The 14,424-nt window shown below is 40.4% G+C and overlaps 1 protein-coding gene across 3 annotated transcripts; it reads right to left on the bottom strand.

Moving 5' to 3' along the window:
- Nucleotides 1-38: 38 nt before the first annotated feature.
- Nucleotides 39-13,573, bottom strand: LOC131127696 (rho-related BTB domain-containing protein 2-like). Of its 3 annotated transcripts, XM_058069833.1 has the most exons (12): nucleotides 12,380-12,825; nucleotides 12,179-12,283; nucleotides 10,932-11,133; nucleotides 9,412-9,515; nucleotides 9,145-9,330; nucleotides 7,768-8,708; nucleotides 6,618-6,736; nucleotides 6,122-6,272; nucleotides 5,945-6,033; nucleotides 5,762-5,867; nucleotides 5,107-5,345; nucleotides 39-5,010 (listed from the first exon to the last, which is right to left on the bottom strand). In XM_058069833.1, exons 3-11 carry the CDS (start codon nucleotides 11,109-11,111, stop codon nucleotides 5,140-5,142), a joined length of 2,082 nt encoding a protein of 693 aa, XP_057925816.1. In that variant the 5' UTR covers nucleotides 11,112-11,133; nucleotides 12,179-12,283; nucleotides 12,380-12,825; the 3' UTR covers nucleotides 39-5,010; nucleotides 5,107-5,139. The 3 variants fall into 3 exon arrangements, with proteins under 3 accessions (XP_057925816.1, XP_057925817.1, XP_057925815.1); XM_058069834.1 differs by lacking the exons at nucleotides 12,179-12,283; nucleotides 12,380-12,825 and adding an exon at nucleotides 13,409-13,573; XM_058069832.1 differs by lacking the exon at nucleotides 12,179-12,283 and having other exon boundaries at nucleotides 12,380-12,826.
- Nucleotides 13,574-14,424: the final 851 nt, after the last annotated feature.

Here is a 14,424-nt window from a genome sequence, read left to right as displayed (position 1 = left end):
TGATACCACGTGACCAAGCCAGCACTTGATGTTCCGTAAGTCTTTTTATTATTTAGTAAAGTATTTACATATTTTCAAGAACACATGCTACAGAATTCCATGAAACAATACAAATAGCTTTTGAGAAACAAAACCACCTGATGACTCAGGAAAATGTCACCTAGGTTTTGAACACTGAAAAAACATTCAAGTTCTTTTATTTCATTTTTTTTTAAAGTTGAATTTTCTGAATTTTTGAACAAGGCCTCTTAAATCTATGCAATAGTGATTGTGCAGCATATACATATTTATATTCCTGGTGCTGCTGAAGCTCCCTTTGGTTTGTGCTTGTCTGCAGCAGTAACAATATTAGCACCCAAATACATGAACAGGGCCCTAGTAGGATCTTCATTGTAATGTATTTGCTTAGCTTTATTTTCTTTACCTGATATTATCTACAAATCTTAAAGGAGTATTAGGGTCACACTGAAAACAAAGAAGGCATATTTTTAGAAATAAGTCATACATTTTTACAAAAAAATGCAATATCACAAGAACAAATATTAATCTTACAACGATGAAGTCATACTTTTTTGGAGAAATACACGTTTTAAACCAAAATAAATATGTTGTATTTTTTAAAAATACTTCTAATTTTACAACAATAACGTTATACTTTTCGGAAAAATAAAAATTGTTATGACGAAAAAAAGTTACTTTCTTCCCCAGAAAATGCAATGCATCATCTTATGAGTATTTTTTTAAAGAAAAAATGTCTCGACAAAAGGTCCTAATCTTAAAACTAAGAAAAGCTGAATTATTAAGAGAGAAACATCATAATTTGATGACAATAAAGCCGACAAATAACTAAAATTATAACATTATTTTTGTCTTTTTTGTTGTTTTTCTTCAGTGTAGCCCTAATACACCTTTGTAATATCTAATGATGTTAATATACCATTTCATGTAATTTGAATAGAACCTGGTGCTTCAAAGCAGTGCAAATTTGTAGTTTCAAAGTCAGAAATTTCACAATGCATAGTAGAAAAAACAGTTTGTTAAACTATGCGGTAGCTCATTTTACTTGCTGTTATTTACAGTTTTGACTCTGACCAGTCATATTTCCCATGGCGACATAATTTTGAATAATTTAGCCTTAAAAGGAATAAACAAATTGGATATCCCTGCATTCATTAAATGGCTAATACTGCACATGGATGATCATATTTAACGTGATACATTTGCTGTGTTTTCAGCTTTAAAAAAATACAGAAACCATTATGTTTAAACTAAAGCACTCAGTCGGTGCACCAATTCCTTTACATCCACATGATGAAATATAAACACTGATACCCACGTTGACACTACATTACATTCAATACCATAGACAATACTGTACATTAAGGCGCGGGGTGTCATTGATGCAAAAACATCAGCAGAAGATTCTCTAAAAGCAATGCACTGAGGTATGAAGTGCATGTTTATGAATCACACCACAGGAAAACAAAACATATCCTTCTGCTGATTTAGTAATGTAGAGTCGCAACTGCACTTTCCATGCTTCATGGAGCTCAAAATTTTGTGAATTTCTTTTGTAAAACAAAAACTATTTTTGTAGTTTAGTATAATTTTGATTTGTTTGTAGAGCAACAATATGTCAAGTGGAATGAGGTTCTGGAATTTGTATCCATTTAGAGCTTACTGCTTGAAGCACCACCACTTATCAATGCTTTATACTTTAAAAGATGGTGAATAGCGTTCATCCATTAGTTCCCAACTTAATACAGGAAGCACTTCTGTTTTTAAGACTAATTTCAACCAATCACCATTTTATGCACTTTAAGACTCAAAATATTAATAAAATTGTACTTGTTGGGACTCATACATTAGTCATAAAAATGTGTTTTATGGATGTTTCCTACATGTCTATCATGTAATCTTTTTATAAATGTATTGCAATGTGATTCTAATTGAAACAACAATACCGTTAGTATATACTAGTAATAGTAGAGTAACTGTAGATCAATAAAAATGAATCATTGGGTTATTTTCCACACATTACCTGCACATAAACCTACAGTCTGAGCAGTCAGGTGTATATTCCAACATGTCACAGTGTGCTGTTCTGCTCACTGCCTGCAGCGCACAATATAAGACAACTGCACGCAATAACAGTGCAGTTCATCTGACATTCTGTACAATTTACAGTGTTGCATTATTCGTTATAACATCATGTTTGAAAACAATATCAATGCTGCACCCCCCCCCCCATTTTCAACATACATACATGCAGTCAACATAAAGTGCAAAATGTGAGAAATTTGTAACCTTTTTTATATACAGTGGTGTGTTTGCGCCCTTCCTGATATCTTATTTTTTTGCATGTTTGTCACACTTAAATGATTTAGATCATCAAACAAATGTATATACTGGTCAATGACAACACAACTGAATACAAAATGCAGTCTTTAAATGAAACTCTTTATGATTAAGGGACAAAACAAATACAAAACTAAATTGCCCTGTGTGAAAAAGTGACTTGACTTGAAAAAGTGATTGCCCTCCCATTAAAACATAACTGAGATTGATCAGTGAGACCGATCAGGCTCGAAAAGGTTATAAAACCATTTCTAAAGGTTTGGGACTCCAGCGTACCATAGTGAGAGTCATTATCCACTAACGGCGAAAACACGGAACAGTGGTGAACATTCCCCAGGAGTGGCTGGCCAACCGAAATTACCCCAAACAAACAAAAGACCACACAACAACATCCAAAGAAGTGCAGGCCTCACTCGCCTCAGTTAAGGCCCCAAACTTGTTTCAGGGATCACTTCCAAATGCTCAGACTTCATTATCTTAAACTTTGGCATCGTTCAACACGATAATACAACATTCTGACAACATTTATAGGTCAGAAAAGTGGAAAAGCATAAAATGTCTCCTTTAAAAGGCAGTTTAAACTGGAAAACCTCCCAATGTGGCTGAACTGCCATAATTGCGCAAATATAAGTGGGCCAAAATTCCTCCACAGCGCTGTTATTGGAAACGCTTGATTGTAGTTGTTGCTGCGAAGGGTGGCCCAACAAGGGGGCAATCACTTTTTCACTCAGGGCCATGTAGGTTTGTTTCAAATTTGAGTTAAATTGACTTGTAATTGACTGATATTTTAACTGGTTTGCTCATATGAAACATGTAGTGTGACAAACATGCAAAAAAATAAGAAATCAGGAAGGGGGCAAATATGTTCACAACACTGTATCTTCCTGAATTCTGTTTATATTTGCAGCAGCTTTTGATGACACTATACCGTATTTAATGTTTCTCAAGACTCAAAATGAGTGTGAATAAAATTAAGCCAGCTACAAAGGACATCCTCAACATACTCTCAAAGGCAAAAATCACTACTAACAAATCGGGATGGGCATTTGATATTTCCTTGATTGATCATGGGTAAATTTAACAATCAATATATTCGATTTTTTGACTTAGTCCTAAATGGTGTGTAGTGGTTAGCGTTCTGGACTTTGGAGTTAGAATCTCCACTAGTAAACATCATCGGTATTCCGGGCATCCGGAATATAAAGGGCTCAAGCCAAAAGTTAGTATGCGGATCAAAAAGATCTACTGTTGTGACTCCGTAATCAGGAAAAAAACGAAAGAAAAAATCCAGGTGTCCACAGTTCCACATTATCCGGAACCGGAGAAAACCCATGCATGCATGAGGAGTGTGTGGCTATATGCTAACCACTCGTCCACTGTGCGGCCGTTACTGTCAGTTATAAAGCTCTAACACCAAGCTGAGATGCAGCTTGTTTTTTTCCATATAAATTCTTAGCATATTTCTGTTGGATTGGTTTACAAAATAAAAAATATCAAAATTTTGGGGTATGTGGCACTCGAAAAAGATTGGACACCTCTGACTTTAATGGAAAGTGTTTTTTTCCACATAAATCTTTATTTCAAGAATAGTCTCTTTTAATTAAATAAGTATGCAGCTTACCGTAACTCTTCTTTTCAGATTGCAAACTTCACGGCAGTCGAGTGGTTAGCGCGCAGACCTCACAGCTAGGAGACCAGGGTTCAATTCCACCCTCGGCCATCTCTGTGTGGAGTTTGCATGTTCTCCCCGTGCATGCGTGGGTTTTCTCCGGGTACTCCGGTTTCCTCCCACATTCCAAAAAAACATGCTAGGTTAATTAGCGACTCCAAATTGTCCATAGGTATGAATGTGAGTGTGAATGGTTGTTTGTCTATATGTGCCCTGTGATTGGCTGGCGACCAGTCCAGGGTGTACCCCGCCTCTCGCCCAAAGACAGCTGGGATAGGCTCCAGCACCCCCGCGACCATCGTGAGGAAAAAGCGGTAGAAAATAAATGAATGAATGAAACTAGCAAACAGCACCTCTGCTGGTTGGAGCCCTGCAGTGCACTCAATTTGAAATAAATTGCTTCAAAATTAAAAAAAATCAACTATCTGGTCGACATAACAAGCCTTTCATTATTATGCCCGTCTGGAGTGATAATAGTGATTTGGTCTGCTCTTATTTTGATAGCATTTAACAGAAAACACCAATAATTTCAATCATTTGGGGCCCTGTGTGTCTCAGGGCATCTACTGTATCCTAAAGCCCTTTTGTGACCACGGATGACAACATCACAACATTCTAGTGAATAATGTTTCACTGTTAGCTCTGCAAGGTGAATGCAAACATTCAGCATAAACACAAAGGTAACCCTTGCCAATAGGCTCATACTTCCAGTAGGTGTGGTTATTAAGTGACTCATGTTGATGTCAGACTGTATTTGTTGTATGGTAGATTGTACAAAGACTTAAGGGCAAAGTGCTATATCTCTGAGACTCAAGTCAACTGTGTTGAATTGCTGGTTGTTGCAGCTGATAAGCAGCACTTGGTTAACAGTTCAGGTTAGATGATGATTATGATCATAAAAGTGAAGAATCAATAGGAAGTGTTTCACTGTGCCATTTTAGCCAGCAGGGTTTATGTCACTGACAGTTGAATCCTGTGTCCACCTTCAAATGAGACAAACAAAGCAGATCAGGAGAACCTGCATAACTCAACAAGAGGCAGGACATTTGTACAGTATGTCCTCACAACCAAATACTCACAGAGCTCCTCCTTTGCCATGCCGTGGCCTTTGCTCAGATGACAGCAGATGAACCAGAAGACGACGAGTTTGAGTTCGGAGATGAAGGGAGGTTCCAAAAGAGCCACTTGCGTTTACACTGGCGCCTCTGGTACAGATAGTCCTCCTTGTCACGCTCTTTTCTTGCTCTTTGGTAGTGATCGTCCTCCTTCAGGTACCACACTGGTGGCCATCGGTGTTTCTCAAAATAATCTTGGTTCTCTGCATTGGAAATAATTGAATAAATACTCCATGTATTTTTATTTAACTAAGCATGCTTAGTAAGCACAGTAAGCACCATTCCAGTAAAGATCCACAGACAAAAATTGTCGAACCACCACACCACCAATGATCCTTATGAATTTTATTAATGCTAATATCCTGCAATCTATCAGTCAACGCAGTGTTCTAAAAATATATCTTCCAATACGTTATTATTATTATTATGTATTTAATATATTTTTGGGTCAGCCTGACCAACCAGTCTGACCTTGACCTCAGATACTTCATTTATCTGCACATTACTTACACCTTACATAATCTAATGAGATCCAATGCAGCTGAATTAAAATTCTGATTGTGGTTATAGATGGCAACTGTGGCAATATGGTTGTTTATACTCCTCAGCAGTAAGTTACCTGATGATTTGGCCTTCATGTCTCTGGGGAACTTGCGGCAAACGCTGTTGTAGTTGGTGCAGATGTGGTGAAGGCACCAGCCAGTCAGCTGCTGGGCGCCATGAAACTATTAGGAAGTCAACACAATAATTATTATCCTACTTCCACCGCAGTGGCATACAAATGCTCAGGCCTAGTCCGTACCTGGGCCATTTCCAAATAGACCAGAACATCTCCATCAATGTCAGCCCCCATCATGGCAGCTTCTGTAAGTACTGTTACTGTGTAGAGCTCTGAAAGAAATGTTAAAAAAAATAGTCACAGGAACAATAAATGTGAACGTATATAACTAGTACGGCAATGAGTAAACAAATGTGCTACCTGTAAGTGCAACCAAGTGGGGGAGACAAAGACGATTGGCAAGAACAATAAGCTCCATTGCATCCAGGTCAGATCGAGAACAGAAGCGCCCCGTATAGAGATACTCAAGCACAGCCCTCATACAGCTGCGAGTGGTGTTAGGAAACAGCACCTTGGACACGCAAGAGTGATTTGAAACACCTTTTCAACCTCACATTCGAAACCACACACAAAAATCCATCCTTCTTCTAACAGCTGAACCACAGAAGCTGAAGTAATTCTATTACAACACATTTGCAATCCTCTAATGAAATTACACTTTGTACACAGACCACACAGTTGAGTGCTGCTCTACTTCTTAGGCATTCAAATCTGCTCCAGTAGTGTGCAGTATTCCATTAGGCAGTAATTCCATTGAAATCATGCTTTGTATGAGTCACAATTAACATCATAGATGAATGAATGATGCTATTTTCTTATAAATAAACACACAGGCTGTAAAGGGCTTGTCACTCACCTCTTTGGTGCAACTTTCCACAAAGGGTCCACCAAACATAGCTGCCATCCAGTCACAACTTGAGATGAGTAGAGGCTTGTGGGCCATGATCGTTCCATCATCTAACTTAAAAACTACATCTGCAAGGCAAAATGAGAGACATGAGAGTTTGTTTAGATAGCAGATGTAACCCTATTCATTAATATTGTCAGAAAGGGCAGATGTGTGTTGGGTATCGTGCCAAAAAAAGTGTGAGTTGATAGTGTGGTCCTATTGAAAGACAACAAAAGCTATGATCCCAAACACCATATACCAATTAATACACAAAACTTGTATGTAAGATTAAATAGAAAACACTGTTTGTGGTGAATGTCATTTCATATTCATTTCTTGTTTATCTAGTAAAGTACTTACATTATATATTGTTCAACTTGTATGTCACAATATTTTGTAAAGGGTAAAGGCACTATTTTTAGACAAAATGTGTTTGTCTAAAAATGTGTTTCTGGACCATTTAAAGCACTGGCAACCTTTCAAAAGTACTGACTTGCCACACATATCAGTACATAATATATATAACTCAAAACTCATCTGTTCACACTAGCTTACTCCCTCTAACTGCATCACATGCCCCCCCCCTTTTATTGTATGTTCTTATTCATTGTTTGTTCTCTTTTACCTTGTATTTTATATTTGTGTTTTTATATCTTTTGTACAGCGACCTTGGGTGTCCTAAAAGGCGCTTTGAAATCAAATAAAATGTATTATTATTATTATATAAAAAATACCTAACCATATTTATTATTATGTATATGTTGTTGTCCAGATGTGTGGATTTAACTCAAATTCTCATATATGGCTACATCATGTCTTCTTTAGACAACAAACTAGTCGAGACTAAATCAACAGCAGTTCTGCTGGTTGCCGCCAAGTAGTGCACAGCATTTTGCCTTAACCCAAAATGAAATAAGATAGTGTGAAAAGTGTGAAATAAACTCAAGAAAAACTACTGAAGTCTAGTTTTTAAAGCACCCTCTATGATCTTCTCAGCCTTATCAAGTGCAGGTAAGTCCAAAAGAACTTCTGACCTCCACATAGAAGCATACAATTTGTACAATTTGAAGTGTGTGGTGTGTCTCGCTTGTGCTGAGGCAAGAAGAATTGAATCTACCAGAAAAGGTTCCTTTGGCCAAGCACTCCTTGACTCTGTTTGTACGGCGTACATGGAAGGCTTTGGTGATTTCTTGGTTCATGAAGGCTTCATTGTTGAGTATGTTAGCCACCATCATACGTAGGTCAAAGACCTCCAACAGCTCAGCAATGTGGGCAATGTGCATTAGCTCCTTCTCATTCTCATCCAGCTGTCCTGTGTACAGGTAGCGAAGAACTGCTCGGAAAGGTCCCAGCTGCATGGACTGGTCCATGTGCACTACAGTCATGGGTCTGGGACAGTAAGTGATGGGATCATCCACAAGCTCCTCCTGGATGCTGACAAAAGCTCGACTCCACGAGGAAAGCAAGCGTCCACGCCTTCCTCCTTGTGAGTCCTTCAAAGTTCCGTCACTGGTGCAGGCTCTCAGGTTGGCCCTGTCTCCTTCGTCACTGCTCTCACACACATCAAAGCTCGCAGCACGCATCAGCAGCTCTCGGCCAGAAAGAGGACCACGTGGAGGTCTTTCAGTCTCCTCATTTTGTGTGTCCATAATAAAGAGGTCATAGAACTTTGAAGAGGCTGTTGATAAGTATATCTTGTGTGCAAAGATCTTTTGTCGTTCCTGCAGCACGAGGATGACATCAGCACAGTGGGGGTCTTCCAGCAGACCAACTGGGTGCTCCTCTGTCGTCGTTGAGGGAGGCGGCACAGTGATTATGGGCGGCGGGGGTTTTGGTGGCAGGAAGGGTGCCTGAAGTAGAGGTCGCTGTACATTTCTGAGGTGAGATTTCCAAAATTGCAGGTGGCGGCGCGAGATAAGCGCAGCTCGGATAGCGTTGTCAAAGACGTCCTTAACTCCGAATTGAGCAACAACACTGGTTTCGTAATACGGCACTCCCAACTCTTTGGCCACCTCCCTGCCTCTCTCTGGGGGAAGTATCTCATTGGATTTAATGGGTCTGAAAAGATAAAAAAAATGAAAATAGTCAGAACCCCTCCACGGAATTATTCAGAATGACACCGTATCGCAGGGCTATTCAACTGTGAATGGCTTTACACCAGCCCACAGGTTCAGTTTAAAACCGGAGTCTAACTAGCGAGGAACATTTTTTTACAGAAAACACAGGAGCAGTGTCGTCATATAGAGGATCTTTGACAGGCAATTTTGCAATAAAGCAATAAAAATATCTCTGTGTGGATACTCTGGTTTCCTCCCACTTCCAAAAACATGCATGTTGGGTTAATTGGCGACTCTAAATTGTGAATGTGTTGGTGAATGGTTGTTTGTCTATATGTGCCCTGTGATTGGCTGGAGACCAGTCCAGGTGTACCCCGCCTCTCGGCAGAAGTCAGCTGGGACGTTGCTCTCAGCATTGACATTTCTATGCCACGTACCTGGCTAAAGGCCTCCGTGCCCTGTTCACAGCCTCCAGGTCTGCGTAGCGTAGGTCCAGCTGACATCCCACCAGGATGACAGGCGCACGGGGGCAGAAGTGTTTAATCTCAGGGTACCACATAGTCTTCACATGGTAGAGAGAGTTTGGGTTGGCAATTGAAAAGCACAGAACCACCACATCCGATCTAAATGGAAGGAAATGCATTATTAAAAACTGAGTGCCTTGGGTAATAGCTAATGGATGGAGATGTCGGTATTGTTCTCACCTGCCGTATGCAAAACGTCTGTCCTTGTGGTGGTCTCCAAAGGTATCCCAGAGACGAAGGGAAACACTGACATCGTCCACCACGTCTCTGGAGCGTTCCAAAACCTTCCAGAAGTAATTTGTGGATGTGGAAATCATAAGTCTGTCATAGGTTTAAAGGGGAAGGGGAGCGCTTTTTTTTTTTTTATTTTGCCCATCATTCACAATCCTTATGCGAAACATGAACATATATTTCTTCGAGACAATTACAGTAAACCTCGGATATATCAGACTCGGATATATCGGAAATTCGCTCACAACGGACAGATAAAAAAGAACCAATTTTTCTGTAATGCATTTCCAATAAAAATTAATTGCATATATCGGATTTTTTATAATGGATTTCACCTATTTCGGACAAAATCTCCAGTCCCGTTCCAATGCATTTCCATTAAATTTCCCTCGCATATATCAGATGGCCGCATCGTGGCGCTCCGATTCGCCAAATCGTGACAGGCCGCTATACGACGTCATTTGCAGCGTTTGCAGCGTTGCCTGTGCGTCCAGGTACATTGGAAACATAGTCAAGGAAGTGCCTTTTTATAACGGATAAAATCCGATTTACGCATATACCGGATATAAATCCGATATATGCGTAAAACGGACATTTTCCGGTATACGCATATAACGGATTTCGCTTATATCGGACAAAACCAGTGGGAACAATTGAATCCGATATATCCGAGGTTTACTGTAGTTAATATAAGCTAGCAAACCATGCATGTCATTGGGAGACACCTATTTTGACTATGAAGCCCTCTAAAAAAAAACCTCTAACAACGTTGCATGGTTTGATATACATGCTGTGATCATGCATTAACATGTACACTCATGATAACATGTAATTTTTGCAGTATCTTACCGTATTTTGATGATTTAAAACACTACCGAAACTTCTTTCCGAGGGCGCATTGATACACATACTAATGCTAGTTCCGTCAGTATAACAGCAGCATAGATACAGCGACACACTTACGATGTCCGCTCTCCTTGGGATGGCTGTGTCTTCCAGCACAAGATGTGTGTTCCAGTCCTCAGGTAAAAAATGCTGACAGCAAACAAGCATTTCGTTGAGTATTGTAACAAAATTGAGAGAAAGGTATCCACACTTCCATCTGTGAGTGATGCTCAGATTAACGGTTAGCGAGGCGTTGTGTTAATACGCCAGAAAAAATGGTCTTTCATGTTAGTTGATACAACAATGATATCACTATAGCTTGTTTAAATATACAAGTCAGTTATGTACAAATGGAACACTGTTGCCGTTTTTTGTGAGGGCTTTAGCGTCAAAATAGATATTTCCCATGATGTCCGTTGTTAACTAGCTCATATTAACACATTTTCTCACGCTAGAATTCACAGAAAAGAGAAATAAATATGTTCATATTTCACATGAGGATTGTGAATGATGGTCAAAATTCCAAAAAAGTGCAATTCCCCTTTAAATGTCCAAGTGATAAGGGATTGATTATTGATTCTTACCTCCTGGCATACTCTGTACTGGTCTATAGCCCAGACTGTGGGCACATGTGTCGCCAGCAACTGGTACTGTGTCAGTGTGGCGTTGCAGGCCCTGGCACAGATAAGGCGGGTCTTTCCAACGGCATTGTCTCCCACCACCACGCACTTGATGGTTTCAACGTTTGGCCTCTCATAGTCCATATCAGAATCTGTCAAATGCGACCTATCAGAACACAAAGAAAAAAGAAGCGTGTTCTTTTATAGCAGACAGGATGGGAACGCGGATCAATGTGGATAGTAGACAATGTGACTCCTCATTTGCACACTCTGCAGTGTGTGGAGTGAATGGTCTTGTGACGTCATGATGCCCATTCACAAGCGCTCTGTCCTTGACGCTGATGTCGCAATGTATTTAAAGGGACAGGCACACAAAGACTTTATCTAGTATTGTGTAAGTAAATTTCAATTCAATCCAAGTCATGCACTACTGAAATATACAACATGTTGTCTTTCATAAGTATACTATGCTGTTTTGCCAGACAGTGACAAAACCTTGTAAAGGCCATGAAATGAACGGTGACATCAAGCACATAAATAAGCCATCAAATGGGTGTAGTTAGTATATAAATTGATTATTTCTACATGTGGAAAATGGTGGCTGACAGTCAGGTAATTAAGATTGGTTACCTAGGTAACCCCCCCATCTTATATCACTCATCTTGTATTCAAGCTGCATTTATTCTTTTAAGCAGCACTGAAAATTGTAGTTCAACAATAGATTTATGCAAGCATAACATAAGGCCTACAAAAAGGGAGGAGGGGTTAGGCCAATCACTGTCAATGGTGCTATTTTTAATTTGTTTGTCTGAATTGATTTGCTTGTCTCGTTCCTTGAGTAAACATTCATATTATGTCACTGCCAATTGTAAACACAAACTGTTTAATAGTAGATGGTGCCATAAGTTACTATTCATGCACCCCTCCACCCCCCGCCCCCCACATGCATTTTCAGCCATTCATAAAAAGATCACTGACTGCGCAATCTGCATCCATATGGACTAAAAATTCCATAAAACAGCTCATATTTTGCATGCACTGGGCCTGTGTGACTCCATACAAACACGCCGCTTCCTGTTTTTGCGTGCATTCAAATGCCTTTTTTTAATAGACTGTGCACATATGCCTTTAAATCAACAATATTTAAATAGGTGGAATACGCTCCTACAAAAAGCTCCACGTCAAAGATGGTCAAATATTGCTTTTCCTACCAGAAGGACCGCACAGTCCCTCCACCAGCGAGGCTGTCTAGTCATGAGGCTGTGCTGCATTACGCGTTATGTAACACCCCGTCACTGACTCTTGGCTGTGTTTATCTGCAAGTGACCATCGCAAAACAAATGAGCGTTAAGGGATAAAAAAAACAAACAAACAAACATGCAGCAAGCCTCTCCTGGGAAGTGTCTCCTTACCGTAATGCAAGGAAGTGGCGCATGGGGTTGGCGGAGGGACGAGACACAAAGCACGACTCCATCGGATGCGGCTTTGCACCTGCTGGCTACAACGCGTATTTAACCTCATCTTCAAGGCAAAGCGGACGAGGACTCTAAAATTTTGTGGGGGGGAGGGCGGGTTAGGACGGAAAAGGGGACGCCTAATTCAAGTGGATAATAATTCCGGTGCTCCTCAGTCACGCCTGTCGGTGCCATGCAGAGCCGCAGCAGTGACCGTCATGTGGTTGCATCCACCTCCACGCACTCTACACTCGGGCCTCGGCGGCTAATAATAGGCAGCACAGATAGCGAAGGGGGGGAGGAGGTGAAAAAAACGTTCATTACAAAACACTGATCCACTTTAAAGTAGCATAAATCTCATTCCACGGCTCCACAGTGGCTTAGCAAGAGGGGAGCAACATGCTGTTTAATCTGTCTCTGCTTTGTAGATCACATGGTCCTCATGTTGTCACTGTCACTCCATGCATTTGCACTTGGTAAACAAGACAGCACTCATTGTACACATGCACATTATCACCTCCAGTACAGGACTAATGCCCCATTATGTGTATTATATTTTGCTTCTATTATGTAACTAAATTAAGTAACCGAAATATTGCACACATCATGCAAGCAACAAATGCATTGTGTAACATTACCCTCTTAAGCCAGGGGTGTCCAACTATGAGGACTATTTGCATCCCACAGTAAAAAAATAAAATTGAAAAAAATGAAAGGTTATGAAATAATAGTAGAAATGTTGAATTTTACATTGGATATCATACGTATACTAATGCACTTGACGACTTTAAACACAAAAACACAAAGTTGACATCTGTCTGGGCTGTTTGTTGATTTGATTTTAGCATGCTTTATAGAGGTGAAGAATATCAACATGACTCTCTCGTCCTTTTTTTTAAAATAATGGGTGTTATGAAATGTTTAGACACGCCTGTCTTGCTCTGGGCCACATTTGACAAAAATGAAAAATGAAATGGTTTTCCTTACCTCTACAAGGTCTACTTACAAGATGGCAGACTTTGGTGGTGACAGTAGTTGGAAAGTGTAAATACACTGCTCAGAAAAATAAAGGGAACAGTAAAGTAACACTTTGTAGATCTGAATGAATGAACTATTTTTATGAAATACTTTGTTCTTTCCATCGTTGAATGTGCTGAGAACAAAATCACAAAAAAAAAATTAGCAATGAAAATCAAATGTATCAACCCATGGAGGTCTGGATTTTGAGTAGTCAAAATAAAAGTGGAAAAACTCACTACAGGCTGATCTAACTTTGATCCTTTAAACAAGTCAAAATGATGCTTAGTAGTGTGTGTGTGGCCTCCACGTGCCTGTATGACACGCCTGTATGACACGATGTGCCTGTATGATGGCATGGTAGCACGGCCTCCAGGCATGTCATCCTGGATGGCAAGAAGATTTGCTGTGTCTATCAGCGTAGTGTCAAGATCTTGGAGGCGCTACCAGGAGACAGGCCAGTACATCAGGAGATGTGGAGGAGGCCATTGGAGGACAACAACCCAGCACCAAGACTGCGACATTTTTCAAATTCGCCACTGGCGCCCTGTGCTCTTCACAGAGGGAAGCAGGTTCACAGTGAGCACAGGTGACAGACGTGACAGAGTCTGGAGATGCCATGGAGAACGTTCTGCTGCCTGCAACATTCTCCAGCATGACCAGTTTGGCTGTGGGTCAGTAATGGTGTTGGGTGGCATTTCTTTGGAGGGCCACTCAGCCCCCATGAGCATACCAGAGGTAGCCTGACTGCCATTAGGTACCGAGATGAGATCCTCACATCCCTTGTGAGACCATATGCTGGTGCTTTTGCCCCTGGGTTCCTCCTAATGCAAGACAATGCCAGACCCCATGTGGCTGGAGTGTGTCAGCGGTTCCTGCAACACGAAAGCATTGATGTTATGGACTAGCCCGCTCGTTCCCTAGACTTCAAATCCAATTGAGCACATCTGGGACATCATGTCTCACTCCATCCACCAATGCCAGGT

This window comes from Doryrhamphus excisus, chromosome 4 (genome assembly GCF_030265055.1).
Source record: "Doryrhamphus excisus isolate RoL2022-K1 chromosome 4, RoL_Dexc_1.0, whole genome shotgun sequence".
NCBI lineage: Eukaryota > Metazoa > Chordata > Actinopteri > Syngnathiformes > Syngnathidae > Doryrhamphus > Doryrhamphus excisus.
The sequence above is the reverse complement of the archived record's forward strand: the minus strand, read 5'-3'. Positions and strand labels throughout refer to the sequence as shown.